At 31.6% G+C, this 17,573-nt stretch overlaps 1 protein-coding gene across 3 annotated transcripts in view; it reads right to left on the reverse strand.

The window, feature by feature from the left end:
* LOC146532337 (uncharacterized) overlaps positions 1-15,213 on the reverse strand; it is a 114,191-nt gene extending 98,978 nt beyond the window's left edge. The window contains exons 1-2 of one of the 3 annotated variants that reach the window (XM_085197151.1): positions 15,033-15,213; positions 5,532-6,355 (exon numbers count right to left, since the gene is read on the reverse strand). In XM_085197151.1, the coding sequence (XP_085053277.1) occupies positions 5,532-6,325 (794 nt within the window). In that variant the 5' untranslated portion in view covers positions 6,326-6,355; positions 15,033-15,213. Of the gene's footprint in view, positions 1-5,531; positions 6,356-14,974 lie in introns of all 3 variants that reach the window. The other 2 variants (XM_085197152.1, XM_085197150.1) reach the window with 2 other exon arrangements.
* Between the last annotated feature and the right edge of the window lie 2,360 nt (positions 15,214-17,573).

Genomic DNA, 17,573 nt, shown 5'->3' on the forward strand with positions numbered 1-17,573 from the left:
GTAAGCAGGAACCTAGTGTTAAGACACTCTGTTCTCCGCTTCATCTCAATTTTTGAGGCGTTGTGTATCAAGTTTTCACATTAAAATAAATAATGAAATTAAAATAAAACTATTTTTTAAGAGGGGCTTAAATATGCTAATAGTTATTTTTTTGCTATTTTTCTCTCCGGTTCGCTCTTGGCCAGTTTTATAGTTAGATGCTGTCCTACCTCACCCCCAAGTTGACTTTATAAACATAACTATATTACTAGCATACTAATAATGATCAATTACCTCTATACATCTCCCGTAAGGAAATAATAGTGTCAAGACACTCATTTACTCATTCATTTACAAAACTAATAATGTTTTTTTACATTTATTCGGCGAAAAAAAGTGAAACTGCAAAAAATATATATTAGTCGTTAGCGATATATTTCTTTTCTGAGTGTGAAATAACACTTGCTAAAAATAAAAAAAGCGTATTTTTTTTTCATTTTGCAACGGTAACTAACTCGAAGCTATGGGGCCGTGTATTTACTTGCACTTGTCCCGGCGCTGGAATTTAGATCTACACGATTGGTCTCGACTATTTGTTAGAGAATGCACTAATTAGCAGAGAATTTCTAAGTAAAGCGAAAATATTGCTCCGAGAATTTATCAGTGGCTTTTACCCGCGACGTCGTCCGCGAGGATATATAATCATGTTTAAAATAAAAAAGTTCTCACTCGCGTAAATTGAATATTTTATATATTCATTCCCTCGCTCTGCGACGAGGCAAAAGCACGGCGTGACATATTATGTTATTTATGTCATAGTGTAGCTTAAAAAAACGTATATTAAAACAATTAAAGTTAAAATGTGCCATTTTTCTCAGTTCTACACTGTATTCAGCACACAAATTAGTGTTCAGACACTCCGTTTCCATTAAGACACTTTCGCTCTACACTTTCCGCTTAATTATAGAGGTATTGCTCGACACCACACCTAAGAATTGATATTATTAAGTATTTTTTATCTCCTCGAGTGGAGTCAAATCTACAACCTATTGCGTTTACAGTCAGAGGCTTACGAGTATCCTCACTTGACTTTGTCATTGTACATTTGCAAATAACTTTTGCAAGCACTACAATAGTAATATAACTCTACTATAAGAGTTGTTCTGTGTATTTCATTGTAAATTTTGCTCTGTTTCATATATTTACAATAGTTAGTGAGTTGTATATTGATAGTACCTAAGCAACGCTAGGGAGGTGAGCGTTGATAGCCGCGACACAGTGTATCACTAATGCGGTTATTATCGTCCAATTTGTTTCTTGTTTAAATTTGCTAAATGTTATAAATAAATAAATAAATAAATAAATAAAATAAATAAATAACTACTTTTGATACGCTATATAATGCCAGGAGCTGTGAGCTGCTTTACTTTAAAAATACAGTAAAAAAAAAAAATTTTTCTAGAGGACCAAATCACTTCGATAATTTGTAATACAAATTTCATATCACGGCTTAGCTAAGTAAAAAAATACTTTCTAACATACCAGTTTCCTACGAGCCCAATAAATCGAACAGCTATCACAACATTGGGACCACTTACTAGAAACGCATATCATTTACTTTGTGAAGTCAACCAAATTTGAGTTCTGAACAAATATCACAAGTTACTGTCAAACTAAATATCACTGTCCCTTTCTAAGGGTTACATTTTTGTGTGGGCAAGACAAGAACAAAATATCACAGGCTACTGTGAAAATCAACAGACACTCTTGCGAGTACATTCATAAGTAAGTAGCCTTCGTTACTTTGTAAAATTAAATTATGATTATTGTATGTCTTTAAAGTTGTGATCATTTTGATTTATTGTTTATAATTAAAAAATATTTGCCACCCCCTATCCTATCCTATAGCAGGGATGGTGAAGGAAACCCAGCTTCAAAATCCTGCAATCACCAATTTTCACTCGAATTGAATGCACTGTGTATTGTGTGGCGGAACTTAACATTGCAATTTTGTTTACCGTAGCGAGTACACGAAAATAATTCTTCCCCTCGAATAAGGATCGACACTCGAACATGGTCCCACTGCACTGCGGTGGTCTTATTTAATTCTTTCTAGGAAAAATATTGTTCGTTTTGTCAAAAACGATGATGAACGAAAAATGATGAATAGTCAACAAAGTTAAATAGTGTTTAATAATATTATATTAGATTCTTTAGATTTGGTCAAAAGTGAGCGGAATAAATACACATACATTTTTGTAAGACAAAACAAAAAAATATGTTTTAACAAAATGATAAAGAGACGGGAGTTCCATAAGTTTATTATTCTTTCTCACATAGCATAGCATCCCCCATATAGCATAATATACTTTAATATAATTATAGCTGCAGTTATTTCATTATAAACAGTTTAAACGATAATATTCCTATCTCCGCACGCAGTAAATCATTTTCCGCTAGTATTTATGGCTGCGCATGCGGCGATTTCATACGAATTATTTATGTCGTATGAGAACTTCCTTCTTCTTAAATGTATTAAAAGTAGTAATAAATGATAAAGGAATGTACGCCGGCTCGTAGCTTTGAAGCGAGCTTTAAAGTAAATAAGAATTTATTTGTACGTTTATTTCATCTTCGTTAAAGTGCCGCATTCACCACATTTCGCTCTTTTGAAAAGTGAGTTGAGTGGTGAGCTGACATGCTCACTTCATGTAAGTTCTATCTAGCTTGCTAACAACGAGTAACTTTTGTGTAACAATACAACTATCATTAATTGTTTGATCTTATAGTATCGTTTAGATTATGATTGTAATTTCTCTGTATAGGTGGAAATAATAGAGTAATTTGTTTATATATAGTTTCAATTTTAGAGCAAATATATAAAAAAAATATGAAAATTTGTAAAATAATAACGAGACAAAGATTATATCAGAAAAAAGTCGGCAAATTGAGACGTATAATATTGGTTCCTAAAATATAGGAATGGTGATGAAAGAACGTATTTTTCTTATAAGTAATCATTAGTGTATTAAAAATATATTGTAATACTATGTCCTCGTTCTGGTCAACAGAGTGCGATGGTAAGTTGACCACACATTTAAATAATGTAAAAAATACGTTGTTTTATTATATATACGCTTAATTATAATTTTTACTAGCGGGGTTTAAAGTTTTCATAGAAGCTATAAGAATACATGAACGTGTTTTAAATATAAGCAAAAACGTCGATTGTTGTTTTTTTTTGGTTTTACATATCGCCAGTAAGAGCACAAAAATAGACAGTTTTGACATTAGGTTAGTGTCTAGACACTACGTTCTGCACGTTTTATTACTTTTTGAGATATTACGTTAAACTTTGTTATTAAGGCCTACCAGAGCTATCGTCTGGATATCGGTATAAAACATCTACCAGCTCTTTTAGTTTCGCTTGAAAATGAAATGAATATATTAAAAATATGTAAATTAAATCTAACGTTACAATGCCGTATTTCCAGTCTTTTAAGACAACCTGTTTAACTTTTAGAAATTATTTAATACAATAATTGCCATAATATGTAAAAGATTGATAGTAAGATCTCTTAACATCAATTAACTTCTATAAAAATAACTGTATGTTATTGAAATTTGCGTGTTTTTGCCTCGTAATTTGTATAAATATATATATATATATCTGACTTAACACCTAATGGTTATGGGTTCGATTCCCACTCAGAATATTGAATTATATTGTTGTGTATGTTTCTTGTTTTGTTGAAGTAAAGCGCATCGTTAAGTTACATACACATACATTAAACACGTAAAATTGCAACATCTTGTCAGAAATTAAAAATGGAATGTAAGAAATTCACAAAATTCACATGTAATGCAATAGGTTCTTTCTCCCTACCACTACAGAGTAGGTAAAGCGTGAAATTGAGACGCGTGAAACTTAATATTCATGTAAGTATTTGGCCACCCTGGCGTTTGACGATAAGTAATAACTTCATATAAACAAACACAGCTTCAAGTTTAGGTACGTTGATTTATTTAAATGATAAATTTATGTATGTTATTTAAAAATATATGGATTAATAAAGAAACATCATAATTATGACTTATTCAGAAGACTACTATAAGCTTAAGAACTCGATATTCTACATGTTTATTATTTCACATTTTATATGGCGATCCTTAATATGACTTCAGCAACTTGTTCTTTACGACAGTTTTTACAGTAATACATAATATTGATAAATGATTTAAAAACCGCATATAAAATTGTTTAACCTGATACGACGCGAAGAAATTACCCGCATGATTGTACTACGCTACGGTCAAGTTGCGGGCTTTGTGGGTTTCCTTAGATGGTGTAATATTTAACATAAAGCGGATACTAACTATAATTTCATAGAAAAAATGTAATAAAGTAGAAGTTTGAAAATCTTTTTCCGTTTATTTTAGACATAACATTTTTAAATGTCTTATATTAGAGCCGTATATTGCGAAAAAAACAGCTTTATGGTTTTGCGGTAGGCAGAGGAAATCCCCAATGACCATTGGAAAATGTTCGATAAATTGCATAATGAGTGGAGGAATTCCACGCTGTCGCCGAAGGTTAGTGAGATCGAACCTGTCTCACTGCTTCACGACTTACAATCTCAATCATTAAGTTTATTTATATACATATATCAACTATAAGAATATTATGTATTTACACAAATACACAAATTTGTTTTCTATTATATTATTTACTGTAATTCGCTTTCATTTGAGACTTAGACTAAGCTCTTAACCGCAAAGTTGTAGTGTTGTCGGTTGGTCTATTACCGAGTGCGGTAAACGTCCGTTCGATAATACTCGTACCGACCGCTACCGTAGCTTACAAAGGAAGGTAATGAAAAATATTTTAAAATATTAAATTCTGGTAAGATTTCATATAAAATCAAGTAATATGAAAAAAAATGTCTTTTTTACATCAATTATAATTTATGTCATAATGCAGTCATAAAAGTGAATTTTACTCTGAGAAAAAATATATACATAAACTACAACAAAACACTATAAATCATATGTGTACTTCACTACTATAAACTAAAAAATAAAGTTGTTTGAACAACTACTATTTAATTTATTTTCATACATAAGGACATCTAAATATAAACTAACAAGCAAGTCGAGCGCGTTGAAGTCTTTTGTACGGCAGCTCAAAGGCTCACAATAAGAACAAGTGGCAGGTACAAAAGGTCTTTGATTTTCTTTGATTTATGATACAAAGGGAACAGAACAAGTGTCTTGTAATGGTATGTTAGAATATAAATAAAGCTTTGCTATTATTTTATCAAGATATTAGATAATGAACATTGCTTAATAATTATTATTATTGAATGAAAGAAAAGAGTCGATTTCGTTGTCAAAATTAATTTTAAATACTTTCAAGGCATTAAGAAATTTATTTATTTGAAATAAATGCATTATAATAAAAAAAATATTTGATTTTGTTTTTAATAAATATTAACGTGTAGATTGTTTAAGATATTAAGCAACCGAAATAAACTTAATTTTATAATACTTACTCATTGCAGCTGGTGCCGATGGTCTGGGTGACAGTGACCAAAGTGGTTGTGGTCGTAGTTAGCTTATCTCCCACACACTTTTTACGGGAGCATTGATCCAAGACTGCGTCCTCCTTTAGAGGCTGCAGCACCTCCTTCATTCTGTTTGGCCCAGTTTTAACTGATGATCTTTGAAACTTTAGACTCGCCATCGTCTTTCCATCACTTGATATATCCGTTTCTTCTGTGATCATGGCACCCTTTTTTGTTTTACTCACTGTTTTAGACGTTTTCCCAAAAATGTCACCATTTTTATGCACAATTTCTTTAGAATCTATCAATTCACTCTTAGGTTCCAGAGGTAGACCGTTACTCAGCATACTCTTTATATTATCACTACTAAGATTTGATGATAAGAATTCGTTCAAATCATCATCATAATTTTGTATTGGTTGTCGTCTTTGGTCATTTTGCCAGGTTTTATCGAAACCGTATATGGGTTCCGATTCAGCACCAAACCACTCTTTATCCGGTTTATTGTGAGATTCATTTTTCTCATCTGGTGCAGGTTCTATATTGTTAAAATTATCTTCAAAAAAATCATCTGTCAGTTCAGTAATTTGGGCACCGTGACGTTTTATGTCTACATCACCGAAATACGGGTGGGTCGGTGTGTTTACTTTCCGCTTTCCGTACAACTGTCTGTAATACTTTTCCTGGTCACCATACATCCAGCACACTTTCCACCATTGCTTGCACATCAATATATTAGCTGAGTTCGATGATTTCACATGCCTCGTCGCAGTTGTCGACATTTTATTATTTTTTATCACTTCACACTAAACCTGTTGATGGTTACGTTTGGAATGAAGTTATGTGTTATATATGGTATGGAATGATAGCGACGACAAATTACTTCAACTTTTTCTATTTTATTTCCACCAAAACAAAGGTCGACTAGTTATTGTTTCAATAATAATTTAAGAAACCAGTATATATATTAATTGATAATTTTAATAAATGAAATATTAATATTTAGAAATAATATTTTAATGTATATGAGATCCAATTCTAAAGTAGGAAAATTGCCAATTTCATTTCAGGTTTATTATAGGGCAGCATCCACTGCATTCCCTACTCTACTTCCTAAAGTGCATCAATCATTACAATGTGTTGCACAGTATATTTTACGTTCTTATTTGACCTAGCTAAGGTTCACTTTGGCTTAAATCTAACGCCATGAAGTTTATTGCGTTGAAACCTATTACCCGTAATTTTGCACTCCTGCACTTCCCTTTATTTATTATCTTTCTTCTCATTCCCGCTACGTGATTTACCGGTTAATTTTAAATTTGAAATAGCACTGAAATAATATATTGTACTTATTGTAGAATAGTTTCATATATAGTTCGTAGTTAAGCAAATTGCGTATGTTTCTTGCGATAATAATATTTTATTCATTGTCAAAGCAGTATAAATATATGTATAAAAAAATATGCTTCTCATTAAAATTTATCCTAATAAAGCTTAATGGACACATTTAATATCAAGTAGTTATGTTAATAAAAATTACATCATACATGCGTATATGTATAAATTTATTGTTTTCTTTTTGTTTTTCATGACATTAACTTTAAAACGCTTATTTTTATAAAAGCTTATAAATTATATTTTACTAAAAAAAATAATTCAAAATCTTATTGCGTACGCGCAAGCATAAAATTTCAAAGCGATGTTAATGACCATTAAATTACTTTTACGCTTTTTATATAAATTGTGTATACATATTTCATGTGAAAATTAGAGTGTAAAAAGACGAAGTACCGGTTTATGCAAAAATATGTTATTTCTTGGCATTTTTTTCATTACTGAATATATGTAAAGCTAATTTATATATTATACGTAGTAGGCATTTAGGTTACATGTACTTGAAATGAAGGTAGCTTAGTGACATCTACGTTTTCGTCGTTCCTCAATAATAAAACATAATAAACGTCCAGAAAGCCAACGTATATTTTTAATGTGTTTCTAAATAAAAAGGTCCCAGTTTAATTTAAATGCTATCTACATCACGAAATGAATGCAAATTTACTCATATTAAATGTAATCAACATCGCCATCTAATCAATTAACAAATTAACGCAATAAAGGAAGTGAATATACTTTAAAAAGGACATTAAAATAAATGCAAATACATATACGGAATTTGGAATACGGTTAAAAAATATATCTATATTTTGTTTTTTTTTAAATTAATTTAAGAATAGCATGATTTCTTGGTGTGGAATCTTACTAAGTTCAAACTTTTGTATAATAAATACTGGGGCCATCGTGACACGAGCGCGAGACTTCAAACGCAACGGCTGTGGGTTCAATTCCTATCAATGCAAATGATGAAAGATTTAATTTTATTTTTCTCGCTCCGGTAACGCCTACGAGCACGTAATGTCTCAAGAATTCAAAAGAAAATGAGGAACAAAAGTGTCTTAATGGGAACGAAGTATCTTAACACTAGGTTCCTAGATTCCCTCTGCCTACCTTGCTGTGTGCTATGCTAGGGATGAAGCGTGAGCGTGAGCTTTACTATTTTACTTACAGTATCATAAATGATGTGAAGGCCTAAATCTTTTAATAGTAAGGAGAGTTTGGAAAAAGCAATATTTCTACAAATAGAACCAAACATCTATTGATGGCTGTAATTTAATAGACGCAAGGCAAGTCACGTTGACCGAAGGCGAGTCCATTAAAAATCAATTATCAGTAAAAAGCGGCAGGTGGTCGCCCGCTGAACGCTCCAGCGTATGCTATGTATGTTGGTACTAGGCACTCTGCCTTGGTTTCTCTTGGATATGAATATGCTTAATAACGTGATATTGTTTTATATGAGATATTAAAGGAAAATTTATGAAAATACTTCGTATGAGGTCAAACTCTATCTAGGAACTCGAAATCCATGTAATCTAGTAAGTAATAACAAAAGAACAATCAATTAATGTATATGGAAATAATGTGCGCATATAAAATTGTTCATAATAATTATTCTTTTAGCTCTGATGTCACAAACAGACAAACAGTCAAGACTAGACCACTGGAGGAATTTAACTACGTTTTACGTACTACCCGCTCTAACAAAACAAAGGCCACGTTGAGTTACGCCTCTCAACAAAAAAGTCTTTAAAGGAAAGAAAGAATCAAGTTAAATGTAACTAACTAGTCATTTCCGTTCAACCAATTTGGACCCAAAACAATCATTTTTCAACAAACCATACGACGTGATAGTATTAATTTGTTTAAAAAAGCAGAACGTAAATAAAACGTAGCGTTAATTTGTTCTACCAATACAGTATGATTGTAAATGATGCGCACTTAAGGGAACCCTGAGCTCATGCATTTTAATGAATGCGTGTCCCGAGAGACTCATACATTTATTTTTTAAGCGAAACATGTACAAATTAATCAAGTGGCTAATCATATTATCCTTTAAGAGAAGTGGAGAAAACTTAAGTATTCATTGTTAAATATATACATGGCAGGAGAGGTCTTTGATGGATTTTTATATTTAGCGTATTGGGATAATAGGCACGTTAGTTTTGTTTAGTTTTTAAACACGTTGTATATTTAATGGTGTAACTCAATTCAGTACTTTTTTAAGTGGTTTTTCAAAGAAATATCCGCTAGGCTTTTGAAGTTAATGAAGTCACATAAAAAAATTGTTAGCTTTTAAACTGTACTTTAGTAGGCAGAGAAAGTATTGCAATCCTAGGTCAAGACTAGGCCACTGCACCACAAGTACCAATTTGCTAGTACAAAATACAAGAATATGGTAAAATTTGTATTAAACTCGATCACATGACAAGCAATTTACATATTCCACATTATACCACAAATATGTACGTACACATGTACTGAGAATGTAAGCTCTACTGCCTCAGTAATTGCTGTCCAGCGACGGGTTCTAAATTGCATCCTATAAAAAGATCACAAAATCTCACGCATACGATTTGTTTCAAGTCCTACTTCGTTCGGGCTCATTGCGGAGATAAGATCGACAGTTTTTTATCATTTGCTTATGCCTTGGGGCCGTTGTTTATTTATATTTGTAGCGATTTAGCTTTAAGCTTTGCATAATTGTGCAAAACTATATTGTAATTATACTATACGAGTTTGAAGTCGGTCGTGGCGCAGAAGCGCAAGTGTGAGAATGTAAACGCGACAGGTTGTGGGTTCGATTTTAATTCGAGGAATGAAATATTTAATATTTTCATTACCACGCTCTGATGAGAATTTGCCGGAGAGAGGGAAACAGAAGTATTTTAATGGGAACGGAATTAATACTAGGATGTTCCTGCTACCTGCAGGATACAGCGTGACGCCAAAAAATACTAGTATCTTCCATAATAAGTGAAACAATGAAAACGACCACGTGTTATATACCAGCTCAGTAGCCACAGAAAACCCATTGCGTGGGGAATTTTAAGTCTCATTTTAAGAGTGTGTGGATGTTGAGTGGTGGAACTCAACGCCGCGGCTTACTTTACTGCACCAGAAACTTGAAGTTAATTAATAAGAAAAAGTTAAATCTAGTATATTATATATGAATAATAAATTTGTTAATTTTAATACAACTTATTTATTAAGTTTTTTTTAATTGGATTTAATTAAGTAATGGGAAAAAGAAATATGTGCTGCTACAGTGTTTTTTCTACTTTTTATTATATTCAGCAAATTACACCAGACAAAGTCATTCCGGAGAACTGCTACATTATAAAGTGATTAAGTGGAAATTCGTCATCGAGCTTGAACCATCAGTGGAGTTGACCAAGCGAATGAAATGGTATATTCAGGTGGTATTTCACCATATGTGTGGGTTCTATTCGTGGATTTGGATAGTGGTGTGATAGATTAAAGAGGAGAACGGAGTGTTTTAACAATCAGTTATTTATGCCTGTCCCATATTGTTTAAATAAAATGAAGTAAAAAAAATCTAGAGTAGTAGAGCGTGTTGAGAAGCGAAAGTCAACTCCGCCGATTTTATATACTATATAATATACTATTACACTATTGTATATACTATAGTATATAAAAACTATAATAAGATAGATTAAAAATAAGCTGAGAAGTTAAGCGTAAGAACGTACAAAAACCCTCCGCAGTCAAGAGACATGTAAAGTATTTAGATTACAAGTTTCACAAGTTGTTTGATTAAACAGTTTTATGTGCATTATACATTGCTTGGGAATTGCGCTAATGTTGTTTCAAAACAAGCTTCTGATAGAGTCGACTCTACTTGATGGCGACTTGGCGTACGTCACCGGGAACATAAGTATTCTATTTAGTATTATAGATTGAACAATCCAAAATATGTAATTAGTGAGTTAAGCGTTCAAAAGCATTAAAATTCATGTTAATATTTGGTTGTATCTGAATTTCACTAAAGTTTTCCTTAAAATCCTTTAGTAAAATTAAGTTTCATTACAAGTACAATTTTATATTATAAAAAGATAATGATATAGTTTTTCGATATTGTCATGGTTTATTTATAGATATAACCGACAACGAAGCCTGTGATGTGCCAAATAGTATACACTCAACTTGCATATCAGAAACCGCTACTCGCTGCGACCGGCGAAAAAGCAGTTATTTTGAAATAAGGACAACAAAAATATATAAACATACATACAGGATGAGTTTACATGTAAATTAAAATGGTTGCTTATATCTTCTATATTTTATAGAAGAAGTAAGCGGAAAGTGGGGAACAGAAATGTTTTACACTAGATTCCCAGGTTCCGTCTGCCTACCCTGCTAGGCATCAGGGTGCTATGTACGGTATACTCAGTACTATCCCTATCTAACTGTTCTCTACTATTATAAAACAAAAAAATTTTAAAGTCATTGTTGGTATCAATATTCAAAATGATTATCTTACAAGATAACATAATTTAAACAATTTCTTTAACATTTTTTCCATACAAAAGCCCTACAAATTAAATACAAGCGGACTGCGGACCTGCCAAACCTTAGTCTACCTTTTTTACATCTTCATACTTTGCATACATTACGTGATAATGTAGAATATTGAAAAATCTTTACATACTAAAGCAGCAATGTATAACATATGCGACAGGTAGCTCGACCGGTTTCTGCGTAAACAATTTAGCTCTCTTGTGTAACTCGCTAGTCAGTACTAAAAAGTAGAGACGTTTTTTTATCTACATACATGTAAGTATGGCGGTAATTATCGAATTATACGATATATAGGTTTTTTAAAAGGGCATAGAGGTGTATGTTGATATCATAGAAAAAGTTGTTCGCGTCTTTCATGCATTAGCGAAAGGTGATTTATAATGTTGATTGCTGTTAGTATTTGTGTAATTGGACTTAGTCAGGATTTTTATAAGATATATGTTTGTCTAACACGTAAGATTAAGTGTGGTAGACTCCATTAGATTCAAATTATAATATGTTACGCAGGGGATTCAGATAAAAATTGCATAAGAAAGGTTTTTTGTCGAAATGTTTTTCGCCGCTAGCTGAGTTTTCTTTAGGAAGAATGTACAAATGGTGTTTACTTTTTGTGTGCTCTACAGACTTACGATTACGCAGAAAGTATGTAAATATATTAATTTGCAAAAATCTTCTTTATATCTTACAAATTAGCTTACTCAGAAGAGGTCAGTTGTATTACAACAAATAGACTATAAGAAGTAATGTGTCAGAATTTGTTGTAAAGTAAATGGTAAAAATGTATCCATGTCAACGCAATAAGTAATGTAGGGTAAGATAGAGACATAAGCATTTTTGTTGTTTGTAATAAAAGCTTTAGATTTTAAGCTTTACCTACGTATGGAAGTTTTGATATTTATGAATAAATCTAAATTTCTTTTTTTTATTATATTTTGTTTGTGTTTATATTTGTAGTATATCTTCCGATCTCAGCGGAAAGAACACGGAACTGCTTTAATAGGAAGGGAGTGTTTTAAAACTAGGTCCTCAAGTTTCTTCTGCCTACCCCGCTACATGCGGGATACAGAGTGAAGCTAAAAAAATATATAAATACCTATCAGACTGCAACATAAAAACAAGCGAAAGTACTTACTAGGATCTACTTCCTAGGATATAACTTCTATATATTATGGTAGAGAGAGCGAACCTTGCCCAAGTTCCTCATTTCCTACATAGGAATTATATTTTACAAATAAATTAAATATAATATCCAAGAGTTGTTATCAAGAAACATTCAATAACTCATGTTATCTTGGCCCGTGTCTCCTCTGAAGGTAATCGATCGAATTGACCCAATTGCTTTTGCCCTTAATGGCATAGAGAAATTTCTATGCATGAAAATTATAAGCTGATCCACTGAGCTCGTGTAAATGATACGCCTCATATCTAGGATAGCTCTCATGTACTATTAAGTTGCGGACTTAGAAAGCTACCTGTAAAATCCACCACATGCATATATTTAATATATTATATACAATATATAATTACTACAAAACACAATTAATGTACGAAATAAGTTAGTTATTTCATTGCGTTTTTTCTTTATAACAACTTCGTAATTCACGTAAAATAAATTATATAAATAAGATTTCAAATTACGCTATCATATTAATTAAAACAATATTTTGTTATTTTTTTTAAATTTAAAAGGTGAAGTGTAAGTATTAAGACAAATCACTACGTTCCTATACGTTCCTACGTTGCTATATGAAGGTTATGTTAAGGGAAATAGTGTGAGGGTTGTCATAAATGTTCTTCTAGTATATATCAGATAATTTTAGGACTTTCTTTCTTTTCGATAAAATAAAAACGTGTATTTTACATTTTATGTCTTAAAGTACACGTAATAGTAATAATATATATGCGATATGAAATAGAAAAAAAAAACACGTTTTACTTACAACAGGACTAGCCAAGAATTTTTAAAATAATATAGAAACCTGTACAGCAACAAGTTTAAAGCTTTTTTCCTTAAAATTAGATTTTATGATAAGAAATGCGATAAAAAGACGCAATTCTTAAGCGAAATGATTACATCATGTAATCGTACTTAAAAGGAGTCTGAGATTTTTGTAAAATGCTGGCACTTTGCTTATAAGCGAGCCCATTGTGTACCTTTTATACATTGGAATGCATCCACCTCGTGCTGGCGGAATACATTATTACGCATCATAATATTGATTTTCATATTGTTTATTGAGAGAATTGTATTTCTGTCTGTATACTAGTGAACATTAAAAAAAACTACATAAATTACTCTCTTTATATTTTGTTTATGTTTTATGTCGATTTTTTATGTTTTAAGTAGCTCGAGGTCGTCGTGGCGCAAGGGCACAAGTGTGACTGCAACGCGATGGTTGTGGGTTCAATCAAATGAGTTATTATTATTTATTAATATTTTCATTTCTTCGCCCTGGCAAATATACAAATATGCTATTCAACACGCAATGCAGATTTGGCGGAAAGGTTTTCTCTGTGTACCCTGATGTGTGCGGGATACAGCGTGAAGCTGAAGAAGGAGATGTAAATTGTCAAATAAACATACTTTCAGGCCATATCATATAACGAAAGTCTCGCTGCATCTGGCGCCCGCTCTAATGTGAGTGGTAGAACTTACTAATAATTATCGTTATTGTTTAATTGACGTGAGCACTTCGAGACGTAAAATTGAAAAACTGAAAAAAAATTAGCTACAAACTTCGAAAGTTTTATATTTATCGACAGATATTTGCCTTGATAATCCTGAAAGATCTTCAAAGATCTATTCTATTTTATACTATGAATAGTAACATATTTTATATATTCGATTTTTTATTCTCATTACCGCCATATCTTATTCAAGGTTTTTATAAAATTAATTTTATTTACCCGTTAGCAACATACTTTTTGCTTTAATATAATAAAATGCAAAATAATATTAAAGTGTCACAAAATCTATAAATGCAAACAAGGTCGCCATTATGTATCACTATTTACTACTCTGCAAGCTATTTTTGATTTTCTTAACGTTTACAAAATTGGTTAGTGTTTTACCAATTTTTATAATTATGAAGTAACGGACTCTACATACCTAGTTTCTTTAATATACGTTTCCCTACATAAACATAGTTGCTCAACATTCGGCTTTTAGTCCCATAATCATAAGATCATTAAAATATAATGAATGATAGTCTCAGATCGATGTTCCCTACAGCGATCATTTTAAGTCTATTAAATGTCAAGAAAGGGTCCGCGATAACATGTTATTAGCAATATTACGTTACGACGGAACACCTTTCTATACAGGTGGCAATAAAAATATCAGTTTCTCAAATATTCAAGTTTCCCTATATCGTTTTGTTTACAACAAATTGTAAAAGTATCTTTGTTTGTCTATTTAGATAATGTCATCGTCATAGGTAGAGCTACTAAAAACATTCCAAACGTAACCAAATTCAAAATGTTATGAACTTTCTCACTTGTTTTCTTAGAAATGGCACAATACGTTAAACACTATACTTTGAACGTAATCAGCACCGTGAATTTTAGACTTTCCCACGTGTTTTCCAAACACTGTAATCCTTTGTTCACTTTCTATGCGCCGACACTAAATATATGTATGTCACGCTATATGATCCCGTCCATTCATAGAGTTTCACAATGATACACAACATATAGGAAAATGCGAAAATTTCCAAAATATACAGCTACATCCCGCGGCTGCGCGCGCGCAACTGACATGGCGCCAGCCAACCGTGTAGAGCTTCATTGAGAAAGAAATAGCGCTACGTATTATCCGTGTACGTGACAAGGACAGACATGTACACTGTAGAGTCATCCCTTCATCAGACCTCATACTCGTAGGTTTTAATTGAATCTGAATCATAAACGGCGACTCTCATTTGCGGTTTAATTACTAGAAAGTTGAATATCGATCTACGTATAGTATGTATACTCTTAATTTATTCATTTCTGTTTTATATTTTATTGCTTCAATGATAATATATTATAACGTACGTTGATTTCTCTTCTATAATTTTTTGTTTCTCTGACTGCATGTTCAATTTATTTCACCAGGTTGCGTATAAATTATTTCTTTTTGTAAAAAATAACGTGTTTTATTAACAGATTAAATAAAATTTTAGTGAAATATTACTTAAATTTAAAATATATTACGTGTAAGATAAACCAACATGAAGTTATAAGCATTAAATCTTAACAAACTTGATAATATGTCTTCTCTTTGAGTTCTTTTTTAAGATACGGTACTCGATAAAGAAATCCAATACAACATTATAGGTACATCTCTATTTATTACATACTTTTATGTTTATATTATATCTATGAAAATATATATATATTTTTTTATATCGAAAGCGACACTTATTGGTACAAACTCTTAGTAGTATTATTAGCGGCACACCATGTGACTGCCAACTCGACGTTATGGGTTCGATTCCCACTCGGGTGACTGAATTATTTTCATTTCCTCATTCTAATGACAGACAAAGAGAGGTATTGAGAGAAAACACTGCATAAAATTTTATATATAACATAATGGTAGAGTGCAAGCTTAAGAATAATAATATCTATGTAAAGAACAAATCTCCACTATTAGCTAGCATTGACCAGCACATAGAAGTTGCGTCTTATTCTTACTTTATAATTTTGTCATGTCTTTGCATATTATAATTTCTTTTTCCTTAAACAAATTACTATATAATTATACCTGGTTTTCAATTAAATTATTCTATACCTCGCCGATGTCAGACATACTCATGTAAGCGTATCATTGAATTATGTAAAAGACATTAAAATACAGGTATCAACATATTGTGTTGATTGGTAACCGCGGTTGAGGTAATTTAGAAAAGAATGCAGGACGCGAGAGATCCTCTCGTCGCCTCGAGCGAGCTTCTCGTATGATTTGCTACCAATCAGCGTAATAGCTCTACGCGAAGGCGCTCCTGCCTGTGTAAAATGTCCAAAGAAATACTGACTATTTTTTTTGTTGTCTATAGTATGAATTTCTGAAAATATTAGTTGTAATTATATTAGTAGTCCCTAAGCTTTATTTAAAGTTAAAAAAAAATATAGGCTTTTAAATTGTGAATTAAAAAATCGTATGATTTTTGTAAATATTTTTTTAATATTTTTTTCTTTTTGATACTATGCTATATAAATGTATGTAACGTAGAGACAATATAAATAACACCAGTAACGTATCACATGTATTTATGAATGTGTCGCTTAGTACTATTAAAAAGATACAGCTCAGGAAATATTCTAAGTATTCCCAATCGCAGTAATATAAGTATTAAAATTACATAACTTTAGATTGAATTTCAATAATTCAATCGTGATCTGATGTCTGGATTGTTGGAAACACGCCGAGTGTCTTTTAAATTCATAGCACCGCGGATGATGAGAGCACGCGCCCCGACCTAGCTGTCAGCTGTCTACTGACGCCACCAAATACCTCTTTAAACTATTACAGTAAAGCTCGTTTTTAATTGAGAAAATTTAATACTAAAAGGAAAATTGTTTATAGCAAAGAATCTCTTATCAAAGTAATTAGGACTTTAAAACTATATAATTATGATTCTAAATAGCTTGACAATAATATCAATTGGTAGCCAGTTAGTACAGTGGGCTGGTTGATAACGATTTAAGATTGATTTTATATTCTCTTTGAGTCCGATGCGACGCAACAGTCGTTTTGTAAAGCGTTAGGAATTATTTAGCATTCATATAGCTGAACGAGAACACTGACCTAAATGTGTTTGACGAAAATAGACAAATGACTATACGGATTTCAGTTTAAATCATTTAATTTTAATCGAAAGATTTTGCTTTAGTAATAAAAATATTATCAGATTTACGAAGAAATTAATCTGTGTAATATTGGAGAAAGTAGAGTTTAAGAAGTTACTGACTAATGTTCAGGATTAAAAAGATGTCCAAATGAAAATGACAACATAAATATTCTATAAGCATGATCCATAAGTTATGAGCTAATAACTCTATAAAATAGTGCTTAAAACAAAGTGAACAGACATAATCAAATATACAATACGT

This window comes from Heliconius melpomene, chromosome 14 (assembly GCF_056956725.1).
Source record: "Heliconius melpomene rosina isolate 202511_hmr_F chromosome 14, ASM5695672v1, whole genome shotgun sequence".
Taxonomy (NCBI): Eukaryota; Metazoa; Arthropoda; class Insecta; order Lepidoptera; family Nymphalidae; genus Heliconius; species Heliconius melpomene.